Here is a 12044-nt window from a genome sequence, read left to right as displayed (position 1 = left end):
CAGTAGTGCTAACCATTGTACCACAGTGCCGCTCATTTCTCCAACTAATTTAAAAGACAATATTCAATGCAGCCTTTTTGACGCCAAACTTGAAATCCAGAAACAATGGTTGCAAAAAGCTCTATTTTATAAAGTTGGTCTGTGAACAGGTGATATCTGAACTGTATTGTCTGACAATGACCTAACCATTAGAAACTGAGGACAAAGAGGAGAAATGCTCTGGTCACATGACAGGGAAGGGTTTCTGCTAAAGATTTTAATAAGGCATGTTTTGGTCAGACAGGCAGAAACATCTATGCCAGTGTTCTTCAAAGTCGGGGGCACGACCCTTGGGTGGGTCGTGGGAGGGTCGCGGAGCCGTCCTTCGCGGCGCTTCTGATCGCGCAGATACCCGCGCAGCAGGTGGCTTTTAATAACGCCGGCTGCAAACGGCCTTTAAAATGGCGGAGAACATGTAAAAAAAATTTGGTCGCATTGCGCATGCATGCACAATCATCGGCGCACATGCGCGGTGCTGCCGCTATTTTTTTAAACTGTCGAAGCTTTTTGTTTCACGTTTGAGGGGGAGTTTATTCATTTTATTCATTTAATTTTTATTTATTTCATTTATTTTTATTTATTTCATTTATTTTATTCATTTTTTTTTTTACAAGTTCGGGGGGGGGGCTTTATTTGATAAAATTTTACAGGAAAAATGCAGAACTTTGGACAGAAGGAGACTCCATACTTTCCGACACAGGAAGGCTTCACCTTCATCCAACAGGTTCCATTGGAGGAGCGTGTACGAGGGCCAAAGGGACCCAAAACCATTTCCTCCATTTTTATCAGCAGCAAACAAGGTAAGAGAAAATGGTGGGTCGCTCCGGTCGGCCGGCGTAGGTCGCTCCGGTCGGCCGGCGTGGGTCACTCCGGTCGGCTGGATTGAGTCCTGAAGGTTGGCCGGTTGGTAAAAATGGGACCCCGGGAAAAAAAGTTTGAAGAACCCTAATCTATGCCAATAAAGGGAAAAATCCCTTTCTAAAAATATCTGTTCTTCAGTCACTTGTAGGCAGAGGCTTGACTTGCCCTTGAACTCTCTACCTGAGGAACTGTACCAGCTCTCTGGTATTGCACCTTAATTGGAGTGTAACAAGAAACCTGCTACTGCAAATATAAAACAACAGTAAATCTGTCCTTCTAAATTACCAGAGATTTTCTTCAGTAGGCAGTAAGGAATATGGGCAAGTCTTCACCCCAGGTGTAGAGCAAATGGAACAAAGAACTCTTGTAATCCTAAAACATAAGCACATCCTACTTTTGTAATCAGCATCTTAATAATAATAATAACCTTTATTGTCACAAGTAGGCTTGCATTAACACTGTGAAAAGCCCCTAGTCGCCACACTCCAGTGCCTGTTTGGGAACAAAGAACAATACAACACAGGAACAGGTCCTCCTGCCCTCCAAGCCTGCGCCGACCATGGCATCTGCCTAAAGTAAAGCTGTCTGCACTTACGGAGTCCGTATCCTTCCATTCCCACCCTATTCATATATTTGTCTAAATGTCCCTTTAAATGCTGCTATCGTACCTACTCCCACCACCTCCCCAGGCAGTGCATTCCATATATTTACCACCCTCTGTGTAAAAACACTTGCCTTGCACATCTGTTCTAAAATTTTCCCCACACACTTTAAACCTATGTACCTTAGTATGTGACTCTTCTACCCTAGGAAAGAGCATCTGACTATCCTCTCCATCCATGCCACTCATAACCTTGTAGACCTCTAGACCTCTACACTGAGGGAGAATTCAAAATGTCCAATTCACCTAACAAGAACGTCGTTCGGAACTTGTGGGAGGAAACTGGAGCACCAGGAGGAAACACACGCAAGACACGGGGCGAAGGTGCAGACTCCACACAGTGACCCAGGCTAGGAATCGAACCTGGGACCTTGGTCCTGTGAAGCAACAGTGCAAACCACTGTGCTATTGTGCTGCCCCTTGTCTTTAGTGTGTGTGTGTGTATTTGTATGATTGTCATCTGAACCTGAGGGGCATCAATATCCTGGGGGGGGAGATTTGTTAGTGCTCTTTGGGGGGGGGTTTAAACTAATTCAGCAGGGGCATGGGAACCTGGATTGTAGTTTTGGGGTACGGGAGATTGAGAGTATAGAGGTCAGGAGCACAGATTTGACTTCGCAGGAGGGTGCCAGTGTTCCGGTAGATGGTTTGAAGTGTGTCTACTTCAATGCCAGGAGTATACGAAATAAGGTAGGGGAACTGGCAGCATGGGTTGGTACCTGGGACTTCGATGTTGTGGCCATTTCAGAGACATGGATAGAGCAGGGACAGGAATGGTTGTTGCAGGTTCCGGGGTTTAGGTGTTTTAGTAAGGTCAGAGAAGGGAGCAAAAGAGGGGGAGGTGTGGCGCTGCTAGTCAAGGACAGTATTACGGTGGCGGAAAGGATGCTAGATGGAGACTCTTCTTCCGAGGTAGTATGGGCTGAGGTTAGAAACAGGAAAGGAGAGGTCACCCTGTTGGGAGTTTTCTATAGGCCACCTAATAGTTCTAGGGGTGTAGAGGAAAGGATGGTGAAGATGATTCTGGAAAAGAGCGAAAGTAACAGGGTAGTTGTTATGGGAGACTTTTAACTTTCCAAATATTGACTGGAAAAGATATAGTTCGAGTACATTAGATGGGTCGTTCTTTGTACAATGTGTGCAGGAGGGTTTCCTGACACAATATGTTGACAGGCCAACAAGAGGCGAGGCCACATTGGATTTGGTTTTGGGTAATGAACCAGGCCAGGTGTTAGATCTGGAGGTAGGTGAGCACTTTGGAAACAGTGACCACAATTCGGTGACCTTTACGTTAGTGATGGGAAAGGGATAAGTATACCCCGCAGGGCAAGAGTTATAGCTGGGGGAAGGGCAATTATGATGCCATTAGACATGACTTAGGATGTGTAGGTTGGAGAAGTAGGCTGCAAGGGTTGGGCACACTGGATATGTGGAGCTTGTTCAAGGAACAGCTATTGCGTGTTCTTGATAAGTACGTACCAGTCAGGCAGGGAGGAAGGGGTAGAGCGAGGGAACCGTGGTTTACCAAAGAAGTGGAATCTCTTGTTAAGAGGAAGAAGGAGGCCTATGTGAAGATGAGGCGTGAAGTTTCAGTTGGGGCGCTTGATAGTTACAAGGAAGCGAGGAAGGATCTAAAGAGAGAGCTGAGACGAGCAAGGAGGGGACATGAGAAGTCTTTGGCAGGTAGGATCAAGGAAAACCCAAAAGCTTTCTATAGGTATGTCAGGAATAAAAGAATGACTAGGGTAAGAGTAGGGCCAGTCAAGGACAGTGGTGGGAAGTTGTGTGTGGAGGCTGAGGAGATAAGCGAGATACTAAATGAATACTTTTCGTCAGTATTCACTCAGGAAAAAGATAATGTTGTGGAGGAGAATGCTGAGACCCAGGCTATCAGAATAGATGGCATTGAGGTGCGTAGGGAAGAAGTGTTGGCAATTCTGGACAAGGTGAAAATAGATAAGTCCCCGGGGCCTGATGGGATTTATCCTAGGATTCTCTGGGAAGCCAGGGAAGAGATTACTGAGCCTTTGGCTTTGATTTTTATGTCATCATTGGCTACAGGAATAGTGCCAGAGGACTTCTTGAACCCTTTGTTCAAGAAGGGGAGTAGAGATAACCCCGGTAACTATAGGCCGGTGAGCCTCACGTCTGTTGTGGGTAAAGTCTTGGAGAGGATTATAAGAGATACGATTTATAATCATCGAGATAGGAATAATATGATTAGGGGTAGTCAGCATGGTTTTGTGAAGGGCAGGTCATGCCTCACAAACCTTATCGAGTTCTTTGAGACGGTGACTGAACAGGTAGACGAGGGTAGAGCAGTTGATGTGGTGTATATGGATTTCAGTAAAGCGTTTGATAAGGTTCCCACAGTCGGCTATTGCAGAAAATACGGAGGCTGGGGATTGAGGGTGATTTAGAGATGTGGATCAGAAATTGGCTAGTTGAAAGAAGACAGAGTGGTGGTTGATGGGAAATGTTCAGAATGGAGTTCAGTTACGAGTGGCGTACCACAAGGATCTGTTCTGGGCCGTTGCTGTTTGTCATTTTATAAATGACCTAGAGGAGGGCACAGAAGGTTGGGTGAGTAAATTTGCAGACGACACTAAAGTCGGTGGGGTTGTAGACAGTGTGGAAGGATGTTGCAGGTTACAGAGGGACATAGATAAGCTGCAGAGCTGGGCTGAGAGGTGGCAAATTGAGTTTAATGGAGAGAAGTGTGAGGTGATTCACTTTGGAAAGAAAAACAGGAATGCGGAATATTTGGCTAATGGTAAAATTCTTGGCAGTGTGGATGAGCAGAGGGATCTCGGTGTCCATGTACATAGATCCCTGAAAGTTGCCACCCAGGTTGATAGGGTTGTGAAGAAGGCCCATGGTGTGTTGGCCTTTATTGGTAGAGGGATTGAGTTCCGGAGCCATGAGGTCATGTTGCAGTTGTACAAAACTCTGGTACGGCCGCATTTGGAGTATTGCGTACAGTTCTGGTCGCCTCATTATGGGAAGGACGTGGAAGCTTTGGAACGGGTGCAGAGGAGATTTACCAGGATGTTGCCTGGTATGGAGGGAAAATCGGATGAGGAAAGGCTGATGGACTTGAGGTTTTTTTCGTTAGAGAGAAGAAGGTTAAGAGGTGACTTAATAGAGGCATACAAAATGATCAGAGGGTTAGATAGGGTGGACAGTGAGAGCCGTCTCCCGCGGATGGAGGTGGCTAGCACGAGGGGACATAGCCTTAAATTGAGGGGTAATATATATAGGACAGAGGTCAGAGGTGGGTTTTTTACGCAAAGAGTGGTGAGGCCGTGGAATGCCCTACCTGCAACAGTAGTGAACTCGCCAACATTGAGGGCATTTAAAAGTTTATTGGATAAGCATATGGATGATAATAGCATAGTGTAGGTTAGATGGCCTTTAGTTTTTGACTTCCCATGTTGGTGCAACATCGTGGGCCGAAGGGCCTGTACTGCGCTGTATCGTTCTATTGTGAGCTTGGCTATCAATGTATATTTGGGTGTTGAACAACAGATATTTATCTATTAAAACGTAAACCAGTCACTTGCCTGGGAGTGCAAACACCTTTATTTTTAACTGCACGATCTTGGGTCATTTGGTAGATGAAGGTAAAAGGGGAGCAATTTATTTGTGTTTCCACCATTGTCAAAATCAAATGCCTCCAACCTCTGTGTACAGAATAGTGAAACTGTAGAACAAAGCTTCTGCACCTGCTCTTCCTCCTCATTGTCAACCACCCCCCCTTTAGTTCCACCAGTGTGAAATTCTTTTCATTCCCTATTTGAGATGACCTTATGGCTCCTTGGAGTGAGGGTAATAATTAAGTTACAGCAGTAAAAGATGACAGTATACTGACTGCAAAATTCAGTGAAGTACAGTCTGCTCCTCAGTGATATGATCCTATTACTACTCTGCTGCTGATGTTGTTGAACTGATTGTGGGATTGTCTTGAACCTTGCAAAAGCAGCATCTGCAGTCTGTTTGACCATTCGTTTTGATGGTGATTGAAATACACCCCGGCTTCATTTGCACACCATGGTTCCATAACCCTTTATCACCTGAATTTTCTGTTGAATCCTTTTATCGTTTTAAACATCTTGATTGGATCATTTATCAACCTTGTGACACTGACAGAAATATAAGCCAGGTTTATATAATCTGTTTTCACGATTTTAGTTTTTGTTTCTTTCATGGGATGTGGCACGCCACTGGCTCGGCCATTGTGGTTATTATCATTGCCCATCCCTAATTCTTTTAGTTGCTGTTAGGGAGGGAGTTCCAGGATTTTGACCCAGTGACAGTGAAGGAACGGCAGCATAGTTCCAAGTCAGGATGGAGGAGAACTTGCAGGTGGTGGTGTTCCCAGTCTGCTGCCCTTGTCCTTTAAACCCCAAAATCATTTTAGTAAATCTGTGTTACACCTCGTCCAAAGTCAGGTGTATCTTTTCTGTAGAGTGGTTACCAAAACTTGGCCAAAGAGCTTCACTGGGGTCTGAGCAAGTTTTGTTCATGGAAACATCCCTCCCTTGCCTCTATATTCCAGCTTCCCTACTTTTATACTCTATTCCATTAGCAATGAGTGCCAAAATTCTGTTTGCCTACCTTATTCCATGGTGCACCTGCATACTGACTTTCTGCAACTTTGTGCACCAAAGCATTTAAAGTTCCTCTCCGTTTAGATCATTTGCCTTTTTATTCCTCCAACCAAAGTTGAAGTTAAGTTCTGAATTTTGGCCCACTCAGCAATCCATATGTAAATTTCTTATTTCTTCTTGTATACCTTTTTAAAAAATAAATTTAGAGTACCCAATTATTTTTTCTAATTAAGGGGCAATTTAGGGTGGCCAATCTACCTACAAGAACATAAGAACATAAGAACTAGGAGCAGGAGTAGGCCATCTGGCCCCTCGAGCCTGCTCCGCCATTCAATGAGATCATGGCTGATCTTTTGTGGACTCAGCTCCACTTTCCGGCCCGAACACCATAACCCTTAATCCCTTTATTCTTGAAAAAACTATCTATCTTTATCTTAAAAACATTTAATGAAGGAGCCTCTACTGCTTCACTGGGCAAGGAATTCCATAGATTCACAACCCTTTGGGTGAAGAAGTTCCTCCTAAACTCAGTCCTAAATCTACTTCCCCTCATTTTGAGGCTATGCCCCCTAGTACTGCTTTCACCCGCCAGTGGAAACAACCTGCCGGCATCTATCCTATCTATTCCCTTCATAATTTTAAATGTTTCGAAAAGATCCCCCCTCATCCTTCTAAATTCCAACGAGTACAGTCCCAGTCTACTCGACCTATCCTCATAATCCAACCTCTTCAGCTCTGGGATTAACCTAGTGAATCTCCTCTGCACACCCTCCAGCGCCAGTATGTCCTTTCTCAAGTAAGGAGACCAAAACTGAACACACTACTCCAGGTGTGGCCTCACTAGCCTCACTAACACCTTATACAATTGCAACATAACCTCCCTAGTCTTAAACTCCATCCCTCTAGCAATGAAGGACACAATTCCATTTGCCTTCTTAATCACCTGTAAACCAACTTTCTGTGACTCGTGCACTAACACACCCAGTTCTCTCTGCACAGCGGCATGCTTTAATATTGTATCGTTTAAATAATAGTCCCGTTTGCTGTTATTCCTACTGAAATGGATAACCTCTCATTTGTCAACATTGTATTCCATCTGCCAGACCCTAGCCCATTCACTTAACCTATCCAAATCCCTTTGTAGAGTTCCGGTACCCTCTGCACTTTTTGCTTTACCACTCATCTTAGTGCCATCTGCAAACTTGGACACATTGCCCTTGGTCCCCAACTCCAAATCATCTATGTAAATTGTGAACAATTGTGGGCCAATCCTCTATCCATGCTACTACTTTACCCTTAATGCCATGCATCTTTATCTTATGCAGCAACCTTTTGTGTGGCACCTTGTCAAAGGCTTTCTGGAAATCCAGATATACCACATCCATTGGCTCTCCGTTATCTACTGCACTGGTAATGTCCTCAAAAAATTGCACTAAATTAGTTAGGCACGACCTTCCCTTTATGAACCCATGCTACGTCTGCTCAATGGGACAATTTCTTTCCAGATGCCTCGCTATTTCTTCCTTGGTGATAGATTCCAGCATCTTCCCTACTACCGAAGTTAAGCTCACTGGCCTATAATTTCCTGCTCTCTGTCTGCATCCTTTTTTAAACAGTGGTGTCACGTTTGCTAATTTCCAATCCACCGGGACCACCCCAGAGTCTAGTGAATTTTGGTAAATCATCATTAGTGCATCTGCAATTTCCCTAGCCGTCTCTTTTAGCGCTCTGGGATGCATTCCATCAGGGCCAGGAGACTTGTCTACCTTTAGCCCCATTAGCTTGCCCATCACTCCCTCCTTAGTGATAACAATCCTCTCAAGGTCCTCACCTGTCATAGCCTCATTTCTATCAGTCGCTGGCATTTTATTTGTGTCTTCCACTGTGAAGACCGACCCAAAAAACCTGTTCAGTTCCTCAGCCATTTCCTCATTTCCCATTATTAAAACTATCCTGCACATCATTTGGGTTGTGGGGGTGGAACCCACGTAGTAATGGGGAGAATGTGCAAACTCCACACGGACAGTGACCCAGGGCCGGGATTCAAACCCGGGTCCTCAGTGCTGTAGGCAGCAATGCTAACCACTGTGCCACCGTGCTGCCCCATTGTATACCTTTTAACACTTTCAATTTCTGTGCTGAACACCTTTTTTAACATGTGCTACTTCTGTCTTTCAGAATAACTCTCTCATTTTCTATCTCCTGTTCCCTGTTGTGAATTTGCCTTCAGGTTCCCACACGAGGTCCCCCCCCTGGGATATTTGTCCCAGTCCTGTTCAGGTGAAGATTATTCGTCTCACTGTCCTTGGAACTGGTCCCAAAGCCTCAGAATTCTAATGCTTCCCTTCCTACATCAGTCCCAGAACCAGTCCCAATGCTTCAGAAATCTGGTGCCCTCCTCTTTCACCAGCTTTTCAGCCATTTGTTCAATCACTCAACTATTTCTATGCTCACTGGCACATGACACTGGAAGTAATCCAGAGATTACAACCTTTGACTGCTTTTCAATTTTCTTCCTTGCTTCATAAAATCTGCTTTCAGGGCCTCTTCCCCTTTCCTGCCGAAGGCACTGGTACCAAGGTAGACCACGACATCTGTCTGATCTAACTCTTCCCGCCCCCCCCCACCCCCACACACACACACACACGCACATCCACCGAATCTCATATCCTTTCACTATCTCTTCTTCTTCCTGCCCCTCCTGTGGGTGGGGTTACTGGGTTATGGGGTTAGGGTGGAGGTGTTAACCTGTAGTGCCATAAACTGGGCTCTGACTTCACTCCTCCAAGGGACCAACCAGTATCCAAAGCTGTAATCTGAATTGTGAGCAAGACCCAAGGGGATTCTTGTACTACCTGCCTATTTCTCTTGGACTGCCTGGTGATCAGCCATTCGTTTGCTGCCTCTGGGCTCTTCAGCTGTGGTGTGGCCACTCTTTGAATGTGCTATCCTCGTAGCTCTGAGCTTTGCGGATGCATCACATTAACTCCAGCCGCTGCTCGAGCTCCAATACCTTGAACTCCAGTTTCTGCAACTGGTAACACTTACTGTCCCTTTGGTCGGTGTTCTCTGTCAATTATCAGACACTTCGACCAGTTTATTATTAAAGCCTTTTACCCAGGTGCCCTTATTTGCAAAATGAACCATGGAAAATCACAGGTCCATGATTCAACCCAAATTTATTCACAAACACAATAAAACAGTTGTTCTCCCAAATTATACCAAATGTAATCCGCTCAAGATTCTAATACTACCTGTGCCGATGAACTGGATCGAGCTGCCGGTCCAATCCTCTAAACCTCCGTTGTCTCGAGGCCCATGTCTGCGAAGGTGTATCTCGCACGCCATTTCCGTTCATTTTCTGGTGTGCCGTCGGGTCTTCTCTGCTGCCTCTGCGTCGTCTTACCTGGGGAGGGTGCCCAGCTGTCCTTATTGCCCTCTTTGCGTTCTTCTAGAGGTTTCTCTGGCCCTCAGCCAATGACGTCGCTGGGTGGGGATCGCAACACGCGACTGGCACCTCTGCAGGGCATCAGGAACTCTTTCCCCCCCCCCCCCCCCCCCCCACCACCCCTCTCCAGTGGTCTACCCTTGGGTGCATTGTCTGCATGTAACCTTATCCCATATAGGGGAAATCTAGGTGCCAGAAAGTCAGGCTTCATCTGGGCAGTCCACAAAAATTGATCCATTAGAGTGGGGCCGGTTGTCTTCCGATGTCCTGTTTACAGCCCTAGCTACCTGTTTCTGTCCAGTGGTTTCGAGTGTGGCTGTTTGACTTTCTATCAGGCCTGTGTGTGGTTTTGACTGCGGCTTTAATATAAAGTGTCCAATTCTGTATCGGGCCTAAGATTCAGGCCATTGGCCATTTTACCACACCGTTTAGGACACTGGTAGCATCCCCAAACTCCCCATATATTTGCATGGTTTAAGTTGAGCAGGATAGTGCTGATGCATCATTGTCAATACTGGTGTGGCCTGTAAATCAGTAGGTTCCTCCAGTGTAAATATACGGTCACAAACACTGCCAAATATCACTTGAGAAAAAGCAGATGATCCGTTCGGTTATCTCATTGTATGTGGGAGCTTGTGTAGTCGGCTACAATGTTTGACTGGATCACAACAGCAACTGCACTTAAAACAAAGTACTCCTGCTTCATCTAGACTGTGAAGGGCTTTTGGATGTGCTGAGGTTGTGTGTGGCACCATATGAATGCAAGCTCCTTTTTGAAATTGATCACCGTGTTCATTTCTTTGTTTTGTGTGCAGGAATCCTGAAAAAGAAAATCCATGTATTTACAAGTTTTTGCAGCAAATTGGAATCGTAGTTTTATTATGGATCGTGTGTTCTGCTGCCATAATTGTGAACTGCCGTATCAATTAACGGGCAGCAAGGATGAGCTATACCCGTGCAGTGCAGTGGTAGATATGGTGCCAGCAGGACAACCAGCTTAAAACCAGTAACATCCATTGTGACCTCATAGATTAGCAACAGAAAATGACTTGCTGAGCTCATACTGCAGCAGGCTTTTTATATCTCAATGTCAATATATATGTATTGCGAGCTGTCACTCGGCAACCATGCGTGCCTGACTGTATGATACCAGTTTATGTGTTCAAGAATTTTCCGTTTTTGTCAAAAATGGCAGGTAACTCTGGGGAGTAAGTATCAAACTTAACTTGATTTTGTTTTAGAAGATCGTTCCAGTGAATATGCACAGTTTCCCATCAATCTGTAATAATGCTCGGTGTTTGTCTGGACTGTATTGATTGGTTGGTGGGTTTACTTGGGCGATGCCTTGCCGCACATGTTACACTTGGAGGACTGGAATATGTGATTGTTATTTGACTGGCAGTGGTTTGTGCCGGCGAGAAAAAGGGAGAGGTGGGGTGAGGTGGGTGGAGGGGGCTTTGTAGAGACCAAAAGTGGGGGGGAGACATCCAGTTACCCCATGAGGAATGAAATGGCAAGATTCGGATCGAAGGAATAACATGGGGATAACATGGGAGGGAGGAGAGACGGGATGGTTTGGGAGAGGGGTGAATGAGATGATGGAATTGGTTAAATGTGTCAAAATGGCAGGAACAATTATTTGGTACAGCTTGTTATTTAAAAGCTATTCTTTGCACTAAAAATGAAGATTCATTAGATTTGAATGAAAAATTTTCCAAACAACTGTCGGGTGAATTCTACCCGAATGCAATTATTATTGATTCTTGAGATGAAGACTTTAACAATCTATAGTATACCCCCTCCAGAGCTTCTACATTGCCTATTTCCAATGGACATGTCACCTCACAAGGAAGCAGTTAGAATGTTCTAATGCAACTTGAATCCAAAACAGTGACTTTGTCAGAACGAGATTGCTCAGTGAGGAAGCTGTTTTTTTCAAAGATAGATGCTGAAATTGTAACATTAGATTTTGAGGAAATAGAGTTTATTTCTCAAATTTGAGCTCCTATATAGTTTCCTTTTTTAACTCGGGAGAAAACAGTTAGGTGAGTTGCCTTCTTGAACCGCTCCAGTCTCTGGGGTGTAGGTACACCCACTGTGCTGTTAGAGAGGCAATTCCAAGATTTTTCTTCTTTTCCTTTTAACAAATTTAGAGTACGCAATTATTTTTCCAATTAAGGGACAATTTAGCACGTGGCCAATCGACCTAACCTGAACATCTTTGGGTTGTAGGAGTGAAACCCACACCGATATGGGGAGAATGTGCAAACTCCACACGGACAGTGACCTAGGGCCGGGATTCGAACCCGGGTCCCCAGTGCTAACCACTGCGCCGCACGTTGCCCTAATTCCAGAATTTTGACCAGTGGCAGTGATGGAATGGTGATACATTTCCAAGTCAGGGTGGTGAGTGACTTGGAGAGGA

General features: G+C 45.1%; 1 protein-coding gene across 4 annotated transcripts in view; it reads left to right on the top strand.

Annotated features, from left to right (window-relative positions):
* Positions 1-12044, top strand: part of klhl13 (kelch-like family member 13) — a 280287-nt gene that overhangs the window by 53422 nt on the left and 214821 nt on the right. The window contains exon 1 of one of the 4 annotated variants that reach the window (XM_038774152.1): positions 10732-10827. The exons of the other annotated variants lie outside the window; for them this stretch is intronic. Within the exon in view, the coding sequence (XP_038630080.1) occupies positions 10763-10827 (65 nt within the window). The 5' untranslated portion in view covers positions 10732-10762. Of the gene's footprint in view, positions 1-10731; positions 10828-12044 lie in introns of those variants that run through there. 4 annotated transcript variants of the gene reach the window in all.

Source organism: Scyliorhinus canicula, chromosome 17 (genome assembly GCF_902713615.1).
Source record: "Scyliorhinus canicula chromosome 17, sScyCan1.1, whole genome shotgun sequence".
In the NCBI taxonomy this organism is placed as follows: Eukaryota; Metazoa; Chordata; class Chondrichthyes; order Carcharhiniformes; family Scyliorhinidae; genus Scyliorhinus; species Scyliorhinus canicula.
This window is presented reverse-complemented; position numbering and strand designations above follow the sequence as displayed.